Source organism: Notolepis coatsorum (assembly GCF_963971535.1).
Source record: "Notolepis coatsorum genome assembly, chromosome: 4".
NCBI classification, from domain to species: Eukaryota; Metazoa; Chordata; class Actinopteri; order Aulopiformes; family Paralepididae; genus Notolepis; species Notolepis coatsorum.
In genome coordinates, this window is record NC_140168.1 from 170,202,686 (window position 1) to 170,225,429 (window position 22,744).

Genomic DNA, 22,744 nt, shown 5'->3' on the forward strand with positions numbered 1-22,744 from the left:
AAAAAAGTTCACTCGCGACCTACCTGCACAACGCCCGCCGTCCCCCACACACACACACAAGCTACTGCATCAAAGTAACTACTTATGATTAACAAGGCATTCGTTTTGTGGCATTAACGTTATATAGTTAGTGTTACACGGACAATAACATCAGCATATTATTATTACCCATAGCAGCAAGGCATTACTCCGAGTCTGTTCATTAGCTACCGGGAGATGCAAGACTAACGTTACTGGTGAAAATGTGATTTGCGTTGGAATACTCCTTTGCCAACTTGCTGTACTTTGCTTGCAGGTCTGCAGCCATTATTGCTGCATTATGAATAGCCCCAACTTTAGCCAAGGTAACGTTATGGCTAAACCTTTAACAATAGTTAACGCTAGCTTTCGGTTAGCTGTTCAATGCTATTAATAACACAACTCTCCGTCAACACCCTCTCTCGGGAAGATGGCATTTAAGAAAGTATCTGCTGTTAAAATGACACAAACATTCGTTTTGTGGCATTAACGTTATATAGTTAGTGTTACACGTTCAATAACAAGCATATTATTTACCCGAAGATAGCAGTAAACAAGGCATTACTCCGTTAGTCCGTTCATAGCTCGGTTCCATTCCGTTGCTCATTCCGTACCCAACTACACATTCTGCAATCTGTTAATAAAGTTTTCAACCAGACAAATGTATAGAAAGGCTTTGTTTTATTATAACATTTGTTGCAGTAAAATCATTATGTCTCATTTGGTCATGCTGTGGTCTGTGGAGCGCCAGTCGGCGGGCCGGGCAGCTAACGTAGCTACGTTAAGTGTGTTCTGCTCTCGCAAACAGAACAATGGCGGCATGCCCGAAAGTAGAAAAATGAATAAACGCTTGCCGATTGGTGGTAAGGACAGCAGGAGGTGGGTGCTAGCGGTGTGGCGTAATTGGCAGAATCGACTGTCAATCAAAATGGTTCCATTGCATTGGTTGAAAGCTCTGGTTGAGAGAATAGTATCCCGCTGCAGGCCGCAAGAATGGTTCCATTGCATTGGTTGAAAGCTCTGGTTGAGAAAATAGTATCCCTCTGCAGGCCGCAAGACGATACTGGGAGAGAGATAGTGATACCATAAACATATTTCTTGATGTTTCCTTTTTTTAAGTAAGTAAAGAGGCCTACAAATACAAACATACACATACAAATATACAGTAGTTTCATAAAAAAAAAAAAAAAAAAATTACAAATACTTATATACAAATATACAAATATCGGTATCGGCCGATAGTGTTAGTTGAACAATCGTTATCGGTATCGGCGGCCAATTTTCATATCAGTGCATCCCTATATAATAGTATATACGTCCAAATCATGTTGTTTATCGTGTTATTGGTAACGGATCACTATCCGTTGTGATCAGCTCGAGTCCTGGGACTATTAGCGAGTGATCGGACCGAATTGAAATGAGCACCAGCTTCCACTTCCTGTTTATGCCCTGGGCGATCCGCCGATCGGCCACCAGATGGCGCTCTTGAACCGTTGTAGAGTTGAGAGGGGATCAACAGGAGATCTCATGTCTCCGGGGGAGAAATATGATTTCGATCACAGATTTTTGAAATATTGATATCAAAGACGCTGTACAGCGTCTTCGGCAGAATAAGCATGGCGGGGAAAGACGCTGAACAGCGTCTTCGGTGATTAAAGGGTTAATTAATACCCTAGTTACAGTACAGCAACCAAATTAAACTGTATCAAGTCAACAAGTGACAATGTGAATAGTATGAAAAAAATTCAAGATTTTTCACAACAAAAAACAAATCTCCTGCGAAATAAGCTGTGACCTGTTTTGATTGATTGATTGATTGAAAAGTTTATTAACAGATTGCAGAATGGGTACAGTACAGTACATCTCAATACATACAATTGTTAAGGGGATGCAGACCAGAGAAAGACTTTCGTCTTGTTTCCACCAGGGTCCCCCATTTTCAATTCATCATAACATATATGACATACATGACATACAGATAGACAGTACTGCTACATCTATACATTTATGACATATCAGATTTGCAAATGCAGTACTGTTTGTGATACAAAAGTGTCCAGAAAAGGAGTGTATATACATTTGGCGTAGAAACTGTACATTGGAGGAGGTTGGTGGGGTGGGGTTGGGTGGGTTGGGTGAGGGCTGTACATTGGAGGGGGGGGGGGGGGGGGGGGGGGGGGGGGGGGTTGGGTAGGGGACACATACACATTTTACACTGTACATTGGAATGTTGACAAAGCCTTACTTGGTCATTTACTGTACAACTAGGTTAGGACATTTGTAGGGGCCAGTTTCGAATTGCAGTCTCACGTAGGTGTTTTTTGAGAGTGTTTTTGAAGGTGGGTAGTGATTCACATTCCTTTACAGCTTTAGGCAGGGCGTTCCACATTGATGTGGCATAATTGCGAAACGTGTTTAGTCCCTTGTTTGAGCCGAATCTGGGTTTTACATGATTTGTGGAGCTCCCTCTGGTGTTGTGATCGTGGTATTCACTGACCTTTGGGAAGTATTTTGACATGTACATGGGTACCTTGGTCGCGTAGTGTATCTTGTAGACCAGGCCCATTGCAAGTTGCTGTACTCTGTCGTCTACTCTAAGCCATCCTAGGTTGTCAAAGTGGGCAGGGGTGAGGTGGGTTCTAGGAGTCAGGTCAAGTAGTAGTCTGACTAGCTTGTTTTGAGATGTTTGTAATTTGTTTTTTAGTGCCTTTGAGGTGCTTTGGTACCATGAGGTGCAAGCATAGTCGTAGTACCCTTGAATGAGTGCTCCTGCTAGAGTCTTCAGGGTATTCTTGTTTACCAGAGAGGAGATCCGGTACAAGAATCGCGTTCGTTGGTTGACTTTTTTTATTACATTGGATGCCATTTTGTCACAGGAACGATTAGCCTCTAGGATGGAACCCAGGTAGGTAATTTCATCTTTCCTTGTGACAATATTGTCACCCACTGTAACCGAGAAGCCGTCAGTCTTGCTGAGTTTGTTATTTGAACCGAAGAGAATGGACTCTGTTTTGCCCATGTGTAATGATAGTTTGTTGTCGGCGAGCCATATGCAGATTTTGCCTAGTTCCGAGCTGAGGGCTTTTTCAACCTGTAACTTGTTCTTGTCAGAGACCAGCAGGGCTGAGTCGTCCGCAAACAGGAACAAGTTGCAGTCACAAGCTGACGACATGTCATTTGCATAAATTAGGAATAGTAGCGGTCCTAGTATGCTTCCTTGTGGAACACCACAGCTCACTGTGAGGGGGGGGGATAGGGTACCGTTTACTTCCACCATCTGTTCCCTCCCCTCCAGGTAGGATTGTATCCAGCTCACTGATAAACTATCAAAACCAATTGCTTTTAGCTTGTCAATCAGAATGGTGTGATTGACAGTGTCGAAGGCCTTTTGTAGGTCCAGCATGACCATGCCGCAGTATTTGCCCGCGTCCACCTCTTGTTTGATGTGGTCGTTCAAGTAGAGAAGGCATGTGTCAGTGGAGTGGGATGTTCTGAAGCCACCTCAAGGACCTTTGACCTGCACCTCAAGGAATCGGAATCGAGAATCGTTTAGAACAGGAATCGAAATGGAGAATACAAGATACAAGAGTTTTATTTGTCACGGCATACAGGTATACAGTGAAATGCGGGGGGTCTTGCCCGCAACGATGTGCATAATACAATAGTAATAATATATAATAAGAATAAGAATAATAATCGGAATCGGAACCGGAATCATTCAAATCCAAACGATGCCCAACCCTACTTTTAAGGGTACCGACCGAATCACGTCGGTACTACCGAGTACCGATTCACGTGAGATCCGCCGGTGCCACATTTTGGTACTGTTTTTTATTTTTTTTTTTAAGTCCGATGTCAACGTTTCGTTTACCACGAAACCTATGAAGTGTGCCGCACGTTCATGTCAACGTTCACACGCACAATTACCTAGGATTTGACTTGATTCAACAACAAAGCAGTTGGGGCAATGGCAAGCCGAAAACGGTCGCAAGTGTTTTACAAAGCTAGAAGCAGCAATATTATATATATATATATTAACAAATTGTTCTAAATAAATAATAATGATAATAAATTATTTGAAGTTTGGATATTTATTAAAAAAAATTACAACTGAGGTAGGTAGATTACATTTTTAGAGACTAAAGTACAGAAAAAGGGTACAGTTGGGTATCGGTTCAAATGTGAAAGATACCCAACCCTACCCCCTGATGATGTCACGGTACAACTTTTCAGGTTCTGAACCGATTTATTTTTACGGTCTGAGCGCGCAGGCCGGTTTAAAATTAGGTTTAGGAACCAGAACCGGCACGGGGCCCTGCCAGTGTGAAAGGCCTATTAGTGGTTGATGTCCTCATTTGTTGTTCATCATGCCAAGTGCCATGTACACACATGTTAGTTAATAAAAACATTTTTCATCTCACATTTACCAACCTGACAGGGAATGTACATACAGTATATCCCGGGAAATGTAATAATAAATAAATAATATATATATTTGGTATATAACGTTACTCTTTCCTCCAGTCTCTCCAAGCCCCCCAGCCAAAGCCAGAGGACCAGATGGTCACCTCAACCACCACTACTGACACTACAGGTAACTCCACACACTCCACAGAGCCTGCATTAGCCAATTACAACGTCTGAAAAGGAAACAACACGACGTCCTGCAGAATTTGGGGGTTGTGAGACTTTGGATGATTATCAGATTTGGCAGGAGAAAAGAAGAAAAGTAGCACTGATCAAATAAAATTTATTTGTAAGTTCCGACAACACGTGTTAATGTCCCCATGGGCCGGACACGTCTTCAAGTCAAGAAGAAACATCACAATAAATCAAGAAAAAAACAAAAAACACCATGAAATCCAAAATAAAATGTAAAATAAATGCAACACTCCCAGACATACCCCATGCGAAAGTAAGGAAAAACTCACTAAAAACCTAGGAATAGGAAAAAAGCACCACAGGCAAGTGGAGGAGAGAAACCTTAGAAGGGTCAGCTGGCTTCAGAAGGCACATTCACTTGCCTATTGTAAGCTATAGGCAAGCATGACTAAATACATTTGTTTGGAGTAGGGATGGGCACGAGGGCATGTCCGTATCAATAGTCTATGAACACTATGCAAAGTGGGCGACATGTAGTTGGCACAATTTGTAAATGCACAAACATGAACAGCGGCTTTTATCTTTTAGATAATGCTAAACCTTTCACGGTAACGTTAGCGTACTATCCATAGGATACTCCTTGTGCTCCACAGCTTCCAGTGTTTTCAGAGCGAGATTTCAGTTTTCAGTGGCAAAAACAAGCACTTTTGGTTTCGAAATTTAGTACCCTCAAAAATCACTTGAGTTCAGTTGAAACGGCGAGTACTTGATTACTCACGCCTATCCCTAGTTCAGAGGTACAATGGGATAAAAGTATGTCTATAATACTAAGTGACTAAACGGCAAACTAAGAATGGTTTAACTACCATTATTACATGGCGTTTTCACATTCGCCGAAATGCTTGCTTGTGATTGGTCAACAGCCCCCCGACAGCGGTCATTATTTTTCAATAATGACAGCTGTTTTTTCAATAATGACCGCAGTGCGCAGCTGTTGGCAATCAAGCCCACATCAGTGCAGCAAATCAGACACACCTGCCGCGCTGCACTGACAGCGGAGTGTCAGCGGAGCCAGAACAGAGGCTGCCCGCGATAATAATAATCACTTTATTTGGGCTGACAGAGCCACAGAACAACTGCGATTTGTCAAATGAATTAGGTATATTGTTAGTAAGTTAGCCATGTAATAAGCGGGATAATGTATAGTGCTGCACTGACAGCGGAGTGTCAGCGGAGCCAGAACAGAGGCTGCCCGCGATAATAATAATCACTTTATTTGGGCTGACAGAGCCACAGAACAACTGCGATTTGTCAAATGAATTAGGTATATTGTTAGTAAGTTAGCCATGTAATAAGCGGGATAATGTATAGCCTACTCGGTCATTGTCGCAAAATAATTGACCTTCACTACGTTTAAAACACCTCGGCGCGGCGCCTCGGTATTTTAAACTCCGTGTCGGTCAATTATTTTGCGACAATGACCTCGTAGCCATACATTATCCCTTACTTATGGACTAAAATGTGACTAATATCAATTTCGCACAAAAGACTAAACGAAGAACAACACAGATTCAACGTTGGTACAAAATCGACAGTCTTACAATTATTGCAAGGGCAATTTTGACCAATTACTGCACTTTTGTTTAGTTTAGTTAGTATGTTGGGACAACATACATTAAGGAACATTTTATAAAATAGTTTCGGCTGTCCTAACTGGGGTGGGTAGTTCATTCCACCATTGTGGGGCAAGGACTGAGAATAGGCGACTTCTCTTTGATGACCCTCCCGGAGGTTGGATAGGAGTAGGTAGGGCTGGGCGATATAACGATAACGATAAATATCGCAATATTTTAATAATCGATATCGAATATCGAAATAAAAATAAATCGAAAAATCGCATTTTTTTTTTTCGTTGTTAAATTTTTTAATTTTTTTTAATAGTTATAACAATTCGATAATTATCGATATCGAGAAATATGATAACATTATCATATCGTTATCGCGATATGATTTTTTTCCATATCGCCCAGCCCTAGGAGTAGGTCTGAGGCGGCCAGAAGATGCAGAGCGTAGGGGTCAACATGGACGGTCGCATTTTACGTAGCTCCCGTAACCAACGCAACAGAGCAACAACAACAACAAAAAAGTACTTTGCGCATTTTCTACTTTCCCTCCTGTGGATTATGGATTTGTACCTGAATTCACAACTCAAGCAGCAACTCCAGACAGAAGTGGAGGGTAGCGAAAACGTAAAACAGCAGTCCCATTGCGACTTCTATTTGTTAACGGGCTCGGAGAGGAAACATCCAGCCTTCGGAGCCACGACCATCCACACAGTACTTACTGCAAATCCGGAACGAAAGAAATTACCCCCGGCAGGCAAGTGTAATAAGAGATCAATGTTTTTATTATACCTGCTCATGTCGGGTGACATTCATCAGAACCCTGGTCCCGTAATGACACGGAACCAGAGACTACAGTCAAATCTGCTGACCCAAGAAGCAGCAGCCAGCTTCGCCAGCACAAAAGATCAACTGCTACCCACACAGACGGCGGCTAACGACATGATCAACGGCATCATTCCTCATCTACCGCCTCTGCAAAAGAACCCACGAGAGGCCACAGCGAGAGGGAAGGAACCGGGGTTCACAACCGAGGCGCCCAGCACGTCGCGGGGACAAAACAGCGAGGCATCGCTCCTCGCGCCGGAGATCAACAGCATCCACGCAATTGACGCTTCAGCCAGCAGTTGCACCAGCCGACCAGCAAGCGGCGACATACCCTCACAGAAGCCCCAGCGGACTCGGCGAGTGGCTAAAGGGAGAGCGGCGCGGGACATCGAGACCACCAAGGACCCGACGGTTAGCTTGGCTGGCCCCGCCAAGGCCGCCATGCCAGCTAGTCTACCCGGGCCGAGGCCAGGACAAAAGGCACCCCCCCTCCCCCACAATGGAGTACAATCAGACATATCTGTAATCAACCAGCCCCCCCCCCCACATCGCGGGCTTTCACACAAAGGAATACAGACACCAGCAAAGGACAAAGCATCACCCCCTCCCCCCCTCCCCACCCACGGCACAAACAGCAACAACGCCCCCCCTCCCCCCACCACAGGACAGGACACAATTGAACAGAGTTACCTCAACTGTGACGACGTCAATCTTATTACAAGCAAAAATGGACTTCACATATTTCATCTAAATACAAATAGCCTGAGACCGAAACTGGCTGAAATCAAACAGTTGTTTTTAAACGGTAAGGCTAACATATTGTGTTTCACAGAAACAAAATTAGACTCATCTGTACAGGATCCAGAGATTGAAATTGAAAACTACTCAATAGTCAGGAGGGATAGGAACCAGTATGGAGGTGGCGTCTGTGTGTATATACACAAGGATACCAAATACATCAACCGTACTGACCTTAACCATGATGAAATTGAAACTGTTTGGATTGAAATCTTATTAGACAGGGCGAAACCAGTACTAGTAGGCACAATCTATAGACCACCAGAACAGAGTGGCTTCTATGACACACTTGATGGGTGTTTAGCTGGGGTGGAGGGGGTAGAAAAAATTCTTATTGGGGACTGGAACACGGATATGCTGCGTAAATCAGCACCCGTCTTCAAGGCCTTCAGTAGATTTTCTGACCTGCACGGTTTCAGCCAGCTAATCACACAACCCACAAGGGTATGCGATTCGACACAAACCACCATTGACCTCATTTTGACCTCTGACAAGTCCATGATCTCCAGTAAAGGGGTGATAGCATGCGGGTTAAGTGATCATTATATGATTTTCTGTACCCGCAAAAAGCTAAAACAGAAGGCCGGCTGTCACAAAACAGTCACATCTAGAGACCTCAAAACTTACTCTAGAGAGGCCTTTAACCTAGAACTGGGGAGCTTGGACTGGTCAGATGAGCTCAGTGGTACACAGGTTGAAGAAACATGGCTTGGATTCAAAACCAAATTCACAGCAATACTCAACAACATGGCACCGATAAGAACCACCAGGGTTAAAAATCGCGCTGAGGCATGGATGCACACTGAAATACTGGCCGCTATGAAAACCAGAGACAAAAAATGCTCTGAACTTCATAAAAGTCAGACAAAGCTTTCCAAAAGCTCAAACAGTGAACTCCAAGCCCACGTGGTTGAACTAAAAATCCAAAGAAACAGACTAAGAAATGACGTAAACACCATGATCAGAACCGCAAAAAGAAATTTCATCAACGACAAAACTGAGGAAAACAAAAACAAACCCCGCGAACTTTGGAAATTACTCAATAATCAACTAGGCTGCAGTAAAAAACTTAAAACCAGATTCTCAAACATAAACATAAAGACGGACAACACGCTCATCACAGACAAGCTGGATGTAGCCAATTACTTAAACATCTTCTTCACAAACATAGCCACAACACTGGTAAACAAACTACCCTCCCACTCAGGGCATTATGGGGTAGAACACATAGTAGCATACTACAAAAACCTAGGGGTCCACAAAGACGACTTCAAACTTGAAATGGTAACAACCGATGAGGTACTCAAAAAATTGAGCGCCCTCCAACCTAACAAGGCCACTGGCCATGACAACATCCCCTCCAAATTCCTCAGAGACGCAGCAGCCGCCATCACCCCAGTCATCACACACATAATAAACCTCTCTATAAGACAGGGGCACGTCCCCAAGGACTTCAAAATTGCGAGAGTGACCCCTCTACACAAAAAGGGCAGCAAATTAGACCCAGGCAACTACCGCCCTGTTTCTATTCTTACCTCCATCTCGAAAGTCATGGAGAAAATAGTCTACGAACAGGTCGAAAAGTACCTGGCGGAAAAAAACCTAATCTACGAATTCCAATCTGGCTTCAGAACGTCCCACTCCACTGACACATGCCTCCTCTATTTGAACGACCACATCAAACAAGAGGTGGACGCTGGCAAATACTGCGGCATGGTCATGCTGGACCTACAAAAGGCCTTCGACACTGTCAATCACTCCATTCTAATGGACAAGCTAAAAGCAATTGGTTTTGATAGCCTATCAGTGAGCTGGATGCAATCCTACCTGGAGGGGAGAGAACAGATGGTAGAGGTAAACGGTACTCTATCCCCCCCCCTCACAGTGAGCTGTGGTGTTCCACAAGGAAGCATACTAGGACCGCTACTCTTCCTAATTTATGCAAATGACATGTCGTCAGCCTGTGACTGCAACTTGTTCCTGTTTGCGGACGACTCAGCCCTGCTGGTCTCTGACAAGAACAAATTGCAGGTTGAAAAAACCCTCAGCACGGAACTAGGCAAAATCTGCATATGGCTCGCTGATAACAAACTATCATTACACATGGGCAAAACAGAGTCCATTCTCTTCGGTTCAAATAACAAACTCAGCAAGACCGACGGCTTCTCAGTTACAGTGGGTGACAATATTGTCACAAGGAAAGACGAAATTACCTACCTGGGTTCCATCCTAGAGGCAAATCTTTCCTGTGACAAAATGGCATCCAATGTAATAAAAAAAGTCAACCAACGAACTAGATTCTTGTACCGGATCTCCTCTCTGGTAAACAAGAATACCCTGAAGACTCTGGCAGGAGCACTCATTCAAGGGTACTATGACTATGCGTGCACCTCATGGTACCAAAGCACCTCAAAGGCGCTTAAAACAAAATTACAAACATCACAAAACAAACTGGTCAGACTACTACTTGACCTGAACCCCAGAACCCACCTCACCCCTGCCCACTTTGCCAACCTAGGATGGCTTAGAGTAGACGACAGAGTACAGCAACTTGCAATGGGCCTGGTCTACAAGATACACTATACGACCGGGGTGCCCATGTACATGTCAAAATACTTCCCAAAGGTCAGTGAATACCACAACCACTACACCAGAGGAAGCTCAACAAATCATGTTAAACCCAGATTCGGCTCAAACAAGGGACTAAACACGTTTCGCAATTATGCCACAACAATGTGGAACGCCCTACCCAAAGCTGTAAAGGAATGTGAAACCCTGCCCACATTCAAAACCGCCCTTAAAGAGCACCTACGGGAGGCTGCAATTCGAAACTGGCCACCGTAAATGCCCAAAACCCCCACCACCTCCTAATAGACAGTCTCCTCCCCACCGCATGTATATATTCCCTCCCCGCCGTATGTATATTTCCCTCCCACCCACCCACCCCCTCCTAATGTACAGTCCCCTCCCCATCATATGTATATACTCTGTCAGGATCTAGGGGTAACAGTACTGTATATTTGAATACCGCCTATGTCACAAATGTATCAGTACCAAATACCTATATGTCCCTATGCCATAAATGTCATGTATGTTGTGTATGTCATAAATGTCTATATGAATTGAAAATGGGGGACCCTGATGGAAACAAGACAAACGTCTTTCTCAGGTCTGCATCCCCTTAACAATTGTATGTATTGAGCCGTACTGTATTGTACCCATTCTGCAATCTGTTAAATAAAGTTTTCATTCATTCATTCATTCAGTCTTGAGGGTGTGTAGTTGGAGACCATTTACCGGAGGTAGGTGGGAGCGGTTCCCTTTGCCGCACGGTATGCTAGGTCGAGGGCCTTGAAGCGGATTCGTGCAGCAATGGGGAGCCAGTGCAGGTCCCTAAGAAGTGGGGTGACATGGGCCGACTTCGGTAGGTTTGAGATCAGGCGGGCCGCTGCGTTCTGAATGAGTTGAAGAGGCTTAGTGGCAGTGGCCGGGAGGCCAGCGAGCAGTGCGTTGCAGTAGTCTAGGCGGGAGATGACTGTTGATAGGACGAGGAGTTGGGTGGCTTCTTTTGTCAGGAAGGGGCGGATCCTTCTGACGTTGCTCAGGAGGAATCTGCAGGTTCTGGTTGTCCCTGCGATGTGAGCAGAGAAGTTCAACTGGTCGTCGAGGACAACACCAAGGTTCTTGGCGGTCGGGGACGCGGTCACAGCTGCATTCTCGACTGTGATGGAAAGGTCGGTCAGGGGGGAGGATTTGGCCGGCAGGTGGAGCAATTCTGTTTTGCTTAGATTCAGTTTGAGGTGGTTGGTCGTCATCCAAGCGGAGATGTCGGACAGACAGGCCGAGATCCGCTCAGAGACGTGGATATCTGAGGGAGGGAAGGAGAGGAAGAGTTGAGTATTGTCGGCATAACTATGGTAGGAGAAGCCATGAGACGTGATAATGTTACCCAGTGATTTAGTGTAGAGGGAGAAGAGAAGGGGTCCTAAAACCGAGCCCTGGGGGACACCCGTCCGCAGGGGGCGGGTGGCCGACAGGGTCTCTCTCCATGACACTTGGTAGGAGCGGTCATTGAGGTATGATGACAGCCATGTCAGCGCAGAGCCAGCCACTCCCATTCCTGCGAGGGCCGCGAGGAGGATCTGGTGGTTGACTGTGTCGAAGGCTGCAGATAGATCTAGGAGAATCAGGACAGAGGAGAGGCCTTTTGCTTTTGCTCAGTGAAGTGCCTCTGTGACCGCAATGAGGGCGGTCTCTGTGGAGTGACCAGTCCTGAAGCCTGACTGATTAGGGTCTAGGAGGTCATTCTGTAAGAGATAAGCAGTAAGTTGGTTGGATACAGCACGTTCAAGTGTTTTAGAAAGGAAGGAGAGAAGAGAGACAGGACGGTAGTTGCCTATGACGGTAGGGTTCAGGGTTGGTTTTTTTATGAGCGGCGTGACTCTGGCTTGTTTTAGGGAGGTGGGGACCACCCCCGAGTTGAGTGAGGAGTTGATGGTTGCAGTTAGGAATGGGAGGATGTCTGGTGCTATGGTCTGGAGGAGTGGGGAGGGTAGCTGGTCCAGCTGGCATGTAGTCGGACGGTTCCTTGTGAATTAAAACACAAGTACAAACACATTAACAATACCATACATAATTCAACCCTTGCAATATACACAGTTCATCCCCACATAGTATACACATCAGTGTTCACATCTTTGATTATCTATCAACCAATGGATATGATTATACTTGAAGGCGTTGAATGAAATAGACTCTCCAATGTTCTGTGGGATTTTATTCCACTCTGGTGCCGTTTTATAAGAGAAAACTTGTACTTTCACCACATGGTTAATGTGCGACGCCACAGTGTTGCTAGCTAAGTTTAATGAGCGACGCCAGTGTTGCTAGCTAAGTAATGAGCAACGCCACAGTGTTGCTAGCTAAGTTTAATGAGCGACGCCAGTGTTGCTAGCTAAGTAATGAGCAACGCCACAGTGTTGCTAGCTAAGTTTAATGAGCGACGCCAGTGTTGCTAGCTAAGTTTAATGAGCGACACAACAGTGTTGCTAGCTGAGTTTAAAACATGACTCATCAGAACGTGGCCTTCCTCTTCTTTCTTAATTCTACGATTGTTGTGTTCTAGCAGCTGAGTTGACCCCTGCTGCAGACGAGACGCTCCCTGAAGACATCCCCAAGACCAGCAAATCGCCCAGAGGGAAGAAGAAGAAGAAGATCACGGCCACGCCCACTGATGACGCACCCACTGCAGAACTTCCTACAGACACGCCCACTGATGACACACCCACCGCAGAACTTCCTACAGACACGCCCACTGATGACACAACCACCGCAGAACTTCCTCCAGACACGCCCACTGAAGACATGGCAACGGCAGCAATGGTCACCGACACGCCTCCCGCTACAAAAAGCCCCAAGAAGACGAAAAAAGGCAAAAAGAGCCAGACTGAGGAGATAGAAGTGGAGAAGGAGGAGGCCCCTGTCACTCCTGAGGTAAAGAAAACCAAGAAGAGGAAGATGAGGGAGCAAGACGAACAGGAGGAGGCTCCTGTGACTCCAAAGAAGGAGGAGGAGGAGAAACCCGTAACCCCGGAGACGAATGGGGAGGAGAAGAAGAAGAAGAAGAAACGGGGAGGACAGGAGGAGGAGGCGGCACAGCCTTCCGGAGCACCAGCAGAGGGCGACGAGGAGACTGAGGAGAATCTGGATACCACAGGTAGAAAGATGAATGACATCACTGAGCGACGCCATAGTGTTGCTAGCTGATTTTAATGACCGACGCCACAGTGTGGCTAGCTGAGTTTAATGACCGACGCCACAGTGTGGCTAGCTGAGTTTAATGACCGACGCCACAGTGTTGCTAGCTAAGTTTAATGACCGACGCCACAGTGTTGCTAGCTAAGTTTAATAAGCGACGCCAGAGTTGCTAGCTAAGTTTAATGAGCGACACCACAGTGTGGCTAGCTAAGTTTAATGAGCGACACCACAGTGTTGCTAGCTAAGTTTAATGACCGACGCCACAGTGTTGCTAGCTAAGTTTAATGACCGACGCCACAGTGTTGCTAGCTAAGTTTAATAAGCGACGCCAGAGTTGCTAGCTAAGTTTAATGAGCGACACCACAGTGTTGCTAGCTGAGTTTAATGAGCGACACCACAGTGTTGCTAGCTAAGTTTAATGAGCGACGCCACAGTGTTGCTAGCTGAGTTTAATGAGCGATGCCACAGTGTTGCTAGCTGAGTTTAATGAGTGACACCACATTGTTGCTAGCCGAGTTTAATGAGAGATGCCACATTGTTGCTAGCTGAGTTTAAAGAGCAGCTGAACGATTTGTCATTTTATTTTATCCACTTTTTCTCCTTTTTCTATTTTTCTCCCATCTGAATTTTAGCTGTGCCAATTCTCCCCTCCCCTGTCTTGATCGTTGCTCGCATGTGCCCCCCACTGGTCGGTCGTAGGGAGGGTTGAAGAATCTATCGCATGTCCCCTCCGATACATGCAGAGTCAGCCAGCCACTTCTTTTTCACCTGCCAGCGCGGACTCTCATTGGCGAGGTGTAACGTGTGGGAGGCTCACACTACTCATCTCCTGTATTTGCTGTGCAGGCGCCCTGACCGACCTGTAGGAGTCGCTGTTTACAACAACCAGATTACCACCCATCGACTCCCCTCCCGCTGACTCTGCCAATTGAGTCAGTATGACGGCCGGCTCAAGCCGGAGGCAACGCTGACAGCCGGATTCGATACCGGTGTCTCTCGTGTTGGTGACGAGCGCAATGTCCGCTGCGCCACCCTGCCGCCCTACGATATGTAATTTTTTTGATGCAAATCACACTTGTATAACTGGCAATGTCACAAAGTCACTCATCAATAATGGTTAGCCGCTCTGCCCCTAGTGGTGGCTCACAGGAAATATGCATTGTGTGAAGTGCTTTGCATCTATACTGTGTCTTTGTTAGGGGTAGTCTTTAACTCTTTAGCCAGTCATAATCATGTCATAAATCCATCTCTACAGACTGTATGAATTAATGTAGTGTTTTTTTCTTCCAAATGTAGCCAAGAGTAGTTTCAAGTTTCAAGTTTCTTTAATAGTTGTCATACAGAAGTACAGAATACTTTTATACAAAATGCTTCTTACTGTTACGCTCCAGAGACTGTGCTAGACAAGATAAGTATCAAATAACATAGTATAGCATGTAAATTAGAAGTAGAAAATGAGGTCATAGTGTTCAGTATAGACATATGTACAATGTTCGATGCAGAATAGACGTAACTGAGTTACCATATAATATACAATACTATGCAGTGTACTAATATACAATACTATATAGTGCAAAGCAGAAATGGGATGAGGTACAATTTAGGTACAATTTACAGTAAGGTGTACGAGAGTAAAGACCTTAACCCTGTCAAAACAGCAGTCATAGTGTATATTTTCAGCAATACGTTTGTTTACCAATAGGTTAACCTCTTTAGCCCGAATTCCTTGAAAACAGCAAATTTTTTATCGAGGTGCTTTAAAAGTCCTTGAAATTCAAATACATTTAAATCAACCATCATCCATGATAAACATTTTCTGAATCAAGAAATATAATTGTTTTTATTTAAAGTGTAGCTAATTGTCGGAATTTGGTTTTAACACATTGGGTGCCACGCCATTTTCGGGCCCCATCTATGCACTGCCACGCTTTAAAAGATAAGAGTCCATCACCATGTTTGTAGAGCTATATATTCTATATTATAGCTATGGATACAATACTATGGTCATTTGACAGTGGCTTTCTTCCAGTTAAGATGCAAAAAAGAGATAATTTTTCCATGCATACATTTGCACGTTATACCGTGGTGAATATATAATGTTTTTAGATCAGTCTGGGGTAATTCCCGAAATGCTGAGGAATAGCCTTATGCGTGTATTATACTATAACCATTTCCGTTTCCTGCCTGCACCCGCTATTATTCTCAAATCTATATCCTAGGTATTATGTTTCATCATGAATGCATGAAAGGGGGAGGGGGGGGGTAGTTTTTTGATGCTTTGATCGTCACCAACGGCATACGTTGTGGACTAGAGTTACATACGCACGTTTTTGATATCGATTGATATCGTATAGCCCTTACCTTGACTAGGATGTACCCCAAAAAGAATATTCCAATTATCTGATCGTGATTCCAAGTATTGATGTCCATCGTGTCGCCAACATAATCCACCACACATCATACATCGGGAGCATTTGATTCTTCTCAATCCGACCGTTATAACCGATCCCCTTTCCCGAAAAAAATAACTACCCGGAGACATTAGAGCGACGCACAGGCCAAGATACAAGGTTTCAAATGGTGCTCGATACCGCCGTCTAGTTGGATGCGGCCGGTATTGCACTTTGGCTATCTCAGACGCATTCCATATGGTAACACCAGGCTCCCTGGATGGATAATTAATAAAAATATCGGAGAAAAAAGGAAAAGCGACCCAGAAACGTAAAAAGCTGTTTTTGGCACTCTACGGTCGGGGCCCAGAAACGCATGCATTAAAGCGTTCCGTCTCCAGACGGATTTCAGTCTTTTTTTTTTTCTTTTTCCGTCAATTTGATTTGGAGTCTGACGGAATTGGCTACCTGGTATAATATGATTTGTAGATGCATACAGATTGAAACAACATTTAGCCAATCAGAGGCGTCAAATGTCATGAAAAAGGGCATTGTGACTAGGGGTGGACGGTATAAACGGTATACGGTATAAACGGTATGAATTTGCTCTACGGTATGGATTTTGCCTATACCGTGTAACCGGTAGTGCAGCTCTAAAATAGCAATGACGTCATGTAACCACAGCGCAACTATTTCACTCGCATTTGCCCCTAAAAATAGATAGAATTAGTCATAGATAATAGATATGTGCGAACTGGAAAAAGTTATTTAGGAGGCTTCGCGCAGTGCCAGCCCCTCCCGCACGCATGTAAACACGGGTCTACTAGTAGTCTAGTGGGACGGGACGTCTCCCTGAGCTAACGTTAGCTTAGCTACCGTTACAAAATGACCCAGTCAACTATTCACTTTTAGTTTAATACATGATGAGGCATTGTCTAACCGAACGGTATCTAGTCGGCCAGCTACCGATAGCTCCTGACATCAACAAACGCTCCATCAAGTCTAGTAGAGAGTAGACGTGTATGATAGCTCCGTTAGCCGTTAGCTCACGTTAACGCAAGTTAGCACCGTTCAAAACGAAATGTCCCATTGAACTAAATAATTCACTGAGGCGTTGTATTAACGTTATATATCCGGCTAGCAGTAGCTACAGATAGCTCCTGATATCAATGTCTTATAACACTGATTCGATGCGTATTCGAGCTGAGGGCTTGCTGAGCACAGTTAAGTAACGTTATGCCAATAGGGTCCAGGTGCAGCGCCGGAGAATCCTGGCCGTAGCTCTGCTCGAGGCTACTCGAGTATAGGTCCAGATGCAGCTCTGGAGAATCCTGGCCGTAGCTGGAGGCTACTAGAGTACACACAGACAGTGGAGCTTGTTGCGTGGTGGCGATGTCTCGCAGATAATACAAGTACAAGTCTAATTATATAATATATATATTTTATATAAAAAAAAAAAATTATATAAAATAAAAAATAAAAATTTATCAAAAACGATGATACCGTGATATATACCGTTACCGTCTATGCTTCAGATTATACCGTGATATAAATTTTAGACCATACCGTCCACCCCTAATTGTGACCATTCTAACTAGGGGTGCAGGATATAGATTTTTTGACCCCGATACCGATAACTTTCTGCTCCTCAAGGCCGATACCGATAACCGATATTTATTGTATTATAATTTTTTTTTAATGTATATTCCTGTAGTTTTGACCTAACCAGATTTATCATGACATGAGCGTTACTACTATGAACAAAACAAAGCCAAGACAACAGTTTTGACTGATAAAGTGACCATATTCATCTTTCCAAATAAATATAATTTGAATCAGAAAATTCACAATCCGTCAACAACTTATAATACATTATACATCCAACCTAACAAGTCACCTGCAACATCACCACCGCTATGATGAATTGAAAATGGGGGACCCTGATGTAAACGAGACAAAAGTCTTTCTCTGGTCTGCATCCCCTTAACAATTGTATGTATTGAGCTGTACTGTACTGTACCCATTCTGCAATCTGTTAATAAAGTTTTCAATCAATCAATCTACGATGGTGTGTTAAAAGCCTACGACGACGCGCGAGCAGCTAAAGCTGCTGTGAATCCAAAGCCAGCTACAAAGGAACCCGCGGCGCTTGTACCTATTGACGAGGCGTTTGCTAAATTAAAGAAGTTTGACAGAAATTACCCAAGGGCTCAAGCCGCTAGCTTTTAAGCAGTGCTTGGTGGTGCAAATTAACCTGGCTACTACGGAGCAATAAGCTTTAGCTGCTCGCGCGTCGTCGTAGGCTTTTAACTAGGGACGCACCGAATGGGAAATTCTAGGCCGAAACCGATACCGAAAATAGAAAACAGTTGGCCGAAAACCGAAAGCCGAAAGGCCGAAAATGATTCATAGAATAGAATTTTTTTTTACCAATGTTGTGGAACATTATGATTATGGAAAAATATATGATTATGGCAAAACCTAACTTAAATAATAAATAATCACTATTATGGGTCCATAAAACATTTATTCAGCACTTCTGAATGCATACAGTACATTAATTCCATCTTTTCTCTGGCTGCCGCAGCGGACATCTGTGCTCTACTGAGCGCACCTTTCTAGTCCCCAGCTGGATGTGCTCGCTTGACTCAGCACAGTAGACACGCGACAGACAGACAGCGTCAATGTGAGAAACACAATCCCCCCCCCCTCTCGCTCTGAATAATATGCATATTAGATCACTCAGTGATTAACCGCGACGGTAGGGCGGGCCATATTTTTTTTTTTTTGGAAAATCAATCGAGTGGGGTGTCTAAAATATGTGTTTTTTTTGTGGGGAATTCAAATATGGGATTATTTTTCTAATCGGATAACTCCTACCTACATTGTTTTGGATTTCAAAATGGCCGATTTGACCATTTTTCACCCCTTGGCCATACATGGATGCCAAGATGAATCTGAATGAAATCCTAACATGCAAGGTGTCTAAATGATGTGTTTCTTAATGGGGAATTCAAATATGAGTTCATTTTTGGGATAGGATAACTCTAACCTACATCATTTTGGATTTCAAAATGGCCGATTTTACCATTTTTCACCCCTTGGCCATACATGGATGCCAACATGAATCTGAAGGAAATCCTAACATGCAAGGTGTCTAAATGATGTGTTTCTTAATGGGGAATTCAAATATGAGGTCATTTTTGGGATAGGATAAATATAACCTGCATAATTTTGGATTTCAAAATGGCTGATTTTACCATTTGAACCCATTGGTATTGTATTACAAAATTGCAAAGATAAAAAATATATGGGAAATCATTTATAATGACAAAGCCATCAAATTTATTAACAAGTGAACTGTATATAACTGGATACAACTCCAAAGATCAATAATAATAATACTAACAATAATAAATTGTATTTGTGAATGAATGAATGAATGAAAACTTTATTTAACAGATTGCAGAATGGGTACAATACAGTACGGCTCAATACATACAATTGTTAAGGGGATGCAGACCTGAGAAAGACGTTTGTCTTGTTTCCATCAGGGTCCCCCATTTTCAATTCATATAGACATTTATGACATACACAACATACATGACATTTATGGCATAGGGACATATAGGTATTTAGTACTGATACATTTGTGACATAGGTGGTATTCAAATATACAGTACTGTTACCCCTAGATCCTGACAGAGTATATACATATGATGGGGAGGGGACTGTACATTAGGAGGGGGTGGGTGGGTGGGAGGGAAATATACATACGGCGGGGAGGGAATATATACATGCGGTGGGGAGGAGACTGTCTATTAGGAGGTGGTGGGGGTTTTGGGCATTTACGGTGGCCAGTTTCGAATTGCAGCCTCCCGTAGGTGCTCTTTAAGGGCGGTTTTGAATGTGGGCAGGGATTCACATTCCTTTACAGCTTTGGGTAGGGCGTTCCACATTGATGTGGCATAATTGCGGAACGTGTTTAGTCCCTTGTTTGAGCCGAATCTGGGTTTAACATGATTTGTTGAGCTTCCTCTGGTGTAGTGGTTGTGGTATTCACTGACCTTTGGGAAGTATTTTGACATGTACATGGGCACCCCGGTCGTATAGTGTATCTTGTAGACCAGGCCCATTGCAAGTTGCTGTACTCTGTCGTCTACTCTAAGCCATCCTAGGTTGGCAAAGTGGGCAGGGGTGAGGTGGGTTCTGGGGTTCAGGTCAAGTAGTAGTCTGACCAGTTTGTTTTGTGATGTTTGTAATTTTGTTTTAAGCGCCTTTGAGGTGCTTTGGTACCATGAGGTGCACGCATAGTCATAGTACCCTTGAATGAGTGCTCCTGCCAGAGTCTTCAGGGTATTCTTGTTTACCAGAGAGGAGATCCGGTACAAGAATCTAGTTCGTTGGTTGACTTTTTTTTATTACATTGGATGCCATTTTGTCACAGGAAAGATTTGCCTCTAGGATGGAAGTTGGAACCCAGGTAGGTAATTTCGTCTTTCCTTGTGACAATATTGTCACCCACTGTAACTGAGAAACCGTCGGTCTTGCTGAGTTTGTTATTTGAACCGAAGAGAATGGACTCTGTTTTGCCCATGTGTAATGATAGTTTGTTATCAGCGAGCCATATGCAGATTTTGCCTAGTTCCGTGCTGAGGGTTTTTTCAACCTGCAATTTGTTCTTGTCAGAGACCAGCAGGGCTGAGTCGTCCGCAAACAGGAACAAGTTGCAGTCACAGGCTGACGACATGTCATTTGCATAAATTAGGAAGAGTAGCGGTCCTAGTATGCTTCCTTGTGGAACACCACAGCTCACTGTGAGGGGGGGGGATAGAGTACCGTTTACCTCTACCATCTGTTCTCTCCCCTCCAGGTAGGATTGCATCCAGCTGTAATGCACACAAACACCTAAGTGCTAAATCTCGATCTCTTGACTTCTTGAACTTTGCCAGGTTCCAATAGCTTGATTGGACTCATTCTTGGATGGCAAGATCTCCTACTGTACTGCTTTAGCCACCAACCTACAAACACAAACTTAAAGTCAACGTCAGCCATAAATAGGTGAGCTCTTTCCAGAACTACTCAGCAGAAACCTCTGTAACCATTTTAACAAACGTCTCAATGTATTGAGAAAATCCATGGGACTCCATCAATCCTCTATCTTCTTAAATTTGATCAGGTTGCACAAGTCCTGCTTGGATTCATTCTTGGACATCAGCCTCCTGCTGGTCTCCTGAGCCCTGATCCCTCCATCCCTTTTTTCTTTTGAAAAGTACTTAGCAGAGGCCTCAGTCACCATTTTAACAACCCTCTCGATGCTTTGTGTGTGGCAAGGCCAGTCGAGAACCTCCATGGGGGTGTTGATTAAGTTCTTCACCTCGGAAGTGCTTAGGGAGCAGGTGAGAGGTGGCTCTGACAAATCTTCTGACCAGCTGATTAAGCCACCAATGCTGGAAGCGTCACTATTGATGTGAGGTGTTCTTCTGATCCTGACACAGGAGTCTCCCAGCTGAGTGTCTGGATCCCCCTCTCCCCTGATGGCCAGGATTCTCTCCACCCCCTCAATTCTCTCTTTTTGATCCTCAGAGCACAGCAGTGTTTGGAGGATGGCTTCACTGTGGGCATACCAAGCAGATCTTCTCACAGTTGGCATCACAACATCCAGCACCTCCTTCCTCTGAGACTTGAGGCAGTCCAGCTGAAACAGGATGTGCCTAGGCCCTTCCATCCAGGAGTGCTTGACCTTCATGTTGAACCAACATGGATAATACACTCCAATGATGAATTCCACAATGCATTGTAGATTATTCAGGTTCTTTCTTTTAAGTTGATGCTTTGACACCCAGAGCCTGAGGAGTCTGTTTGCTGTGGTGAGCCAGCGGCTGTGGTTTACCGGTCCAATCTCCAGCAGAGCCAGCCTTGCAGAAAGCACTCCATCCCTGATTGCACAGACCAGCTTATAGCCATAGTGTTGATCAGTTGAGAGATCTTGAATGATCTTCTCAGGCAGCTTGATCAGCGGAGGGCCAAGAAAGATCCTGGTGAAGTTAGGATTGATCTCCAAGTCTGTAACAGAATCAAGGAGCTGTCCTATTGGCCGAGACAATTTGTTGTCAGACAGAGTAGCCCCATCAACTTCAACAATGAGACGGCGCAGTGGAAGTTCACCAGTGTGCAGGTTGCACACCAACCAGACCAGCTTTCTCCCCAGGTGCAGCTCCAGCATTACACCTGCCTTCACTCCAGTGTTGACATTGGTCGAGTCTCCTCCAATGGCCCACAAGGTCTTATCAGAACCTCTCTCTTTCAGCCAGGCAAACAGGACCTTAGCAATCTTCTCTGCATGGGACTCCTCTTTAGTTGCTTTCTCTGGTGTAAAGTGGAACAGATAGTTGCTGCCAGGCTCACTAGCAACACTATAGTGTTCTTCCTTGATCTTTGCAGGAAAAGATTGGTCACTGCCCTCAGCTTCCATCATCACATTGGTCATGTCAATCCGCCCATCAAAGAGGATACAGGAGATCCCCCCCTCCTCCCTGCACTTCTCCTCAAACTCTTCCCCCAGCTCTTGCATCAACTTTTCTTGTGCTCTCTTAACCTTGTTCTTATCAATCACTTTACTTGTGTCATCTTCTAAGATGAGTCCTGCATCAATCAGAGCTGCAGTTGCTATAGCTGCAGTTGGCCTTAGACCTATGCCATACCTTACACTAGCAAGGGCGATGTTTG

At 44.4% G+C, this 22,744-nt stretch overlaps 1 protein-coding gene across 2 annotated transcripts in view; it reads left to right on the top strand.

Annotated features, from left to right (window-relative positions):
• LOC311227014 (uncharacterized protein) overlaps window positions 1-22,744 on the top strand; it is a 171,036-nt gene that overhangs the window by 70,352 nt on the left and 77,940 nt on the right. The window contains exons 8-9 of one of the 2 annotated variants that reach the window (XM_084312512.1): window positions 4,543-4,612; window positions 12,994-13,584. In XM_084312512.1, the coding sequence (XP_084168638.1) occupies window positions 4,543-4,612; window positions 12,994-13,584 (661 nt within the window). The remainder of the gene's footprint in view (window positions 1-4,542; window positions 4,613-12,993; window positions 13,585-22,744) is intronic. The other variant, XM_084312513.1, reaches the window with a different exon arrangement.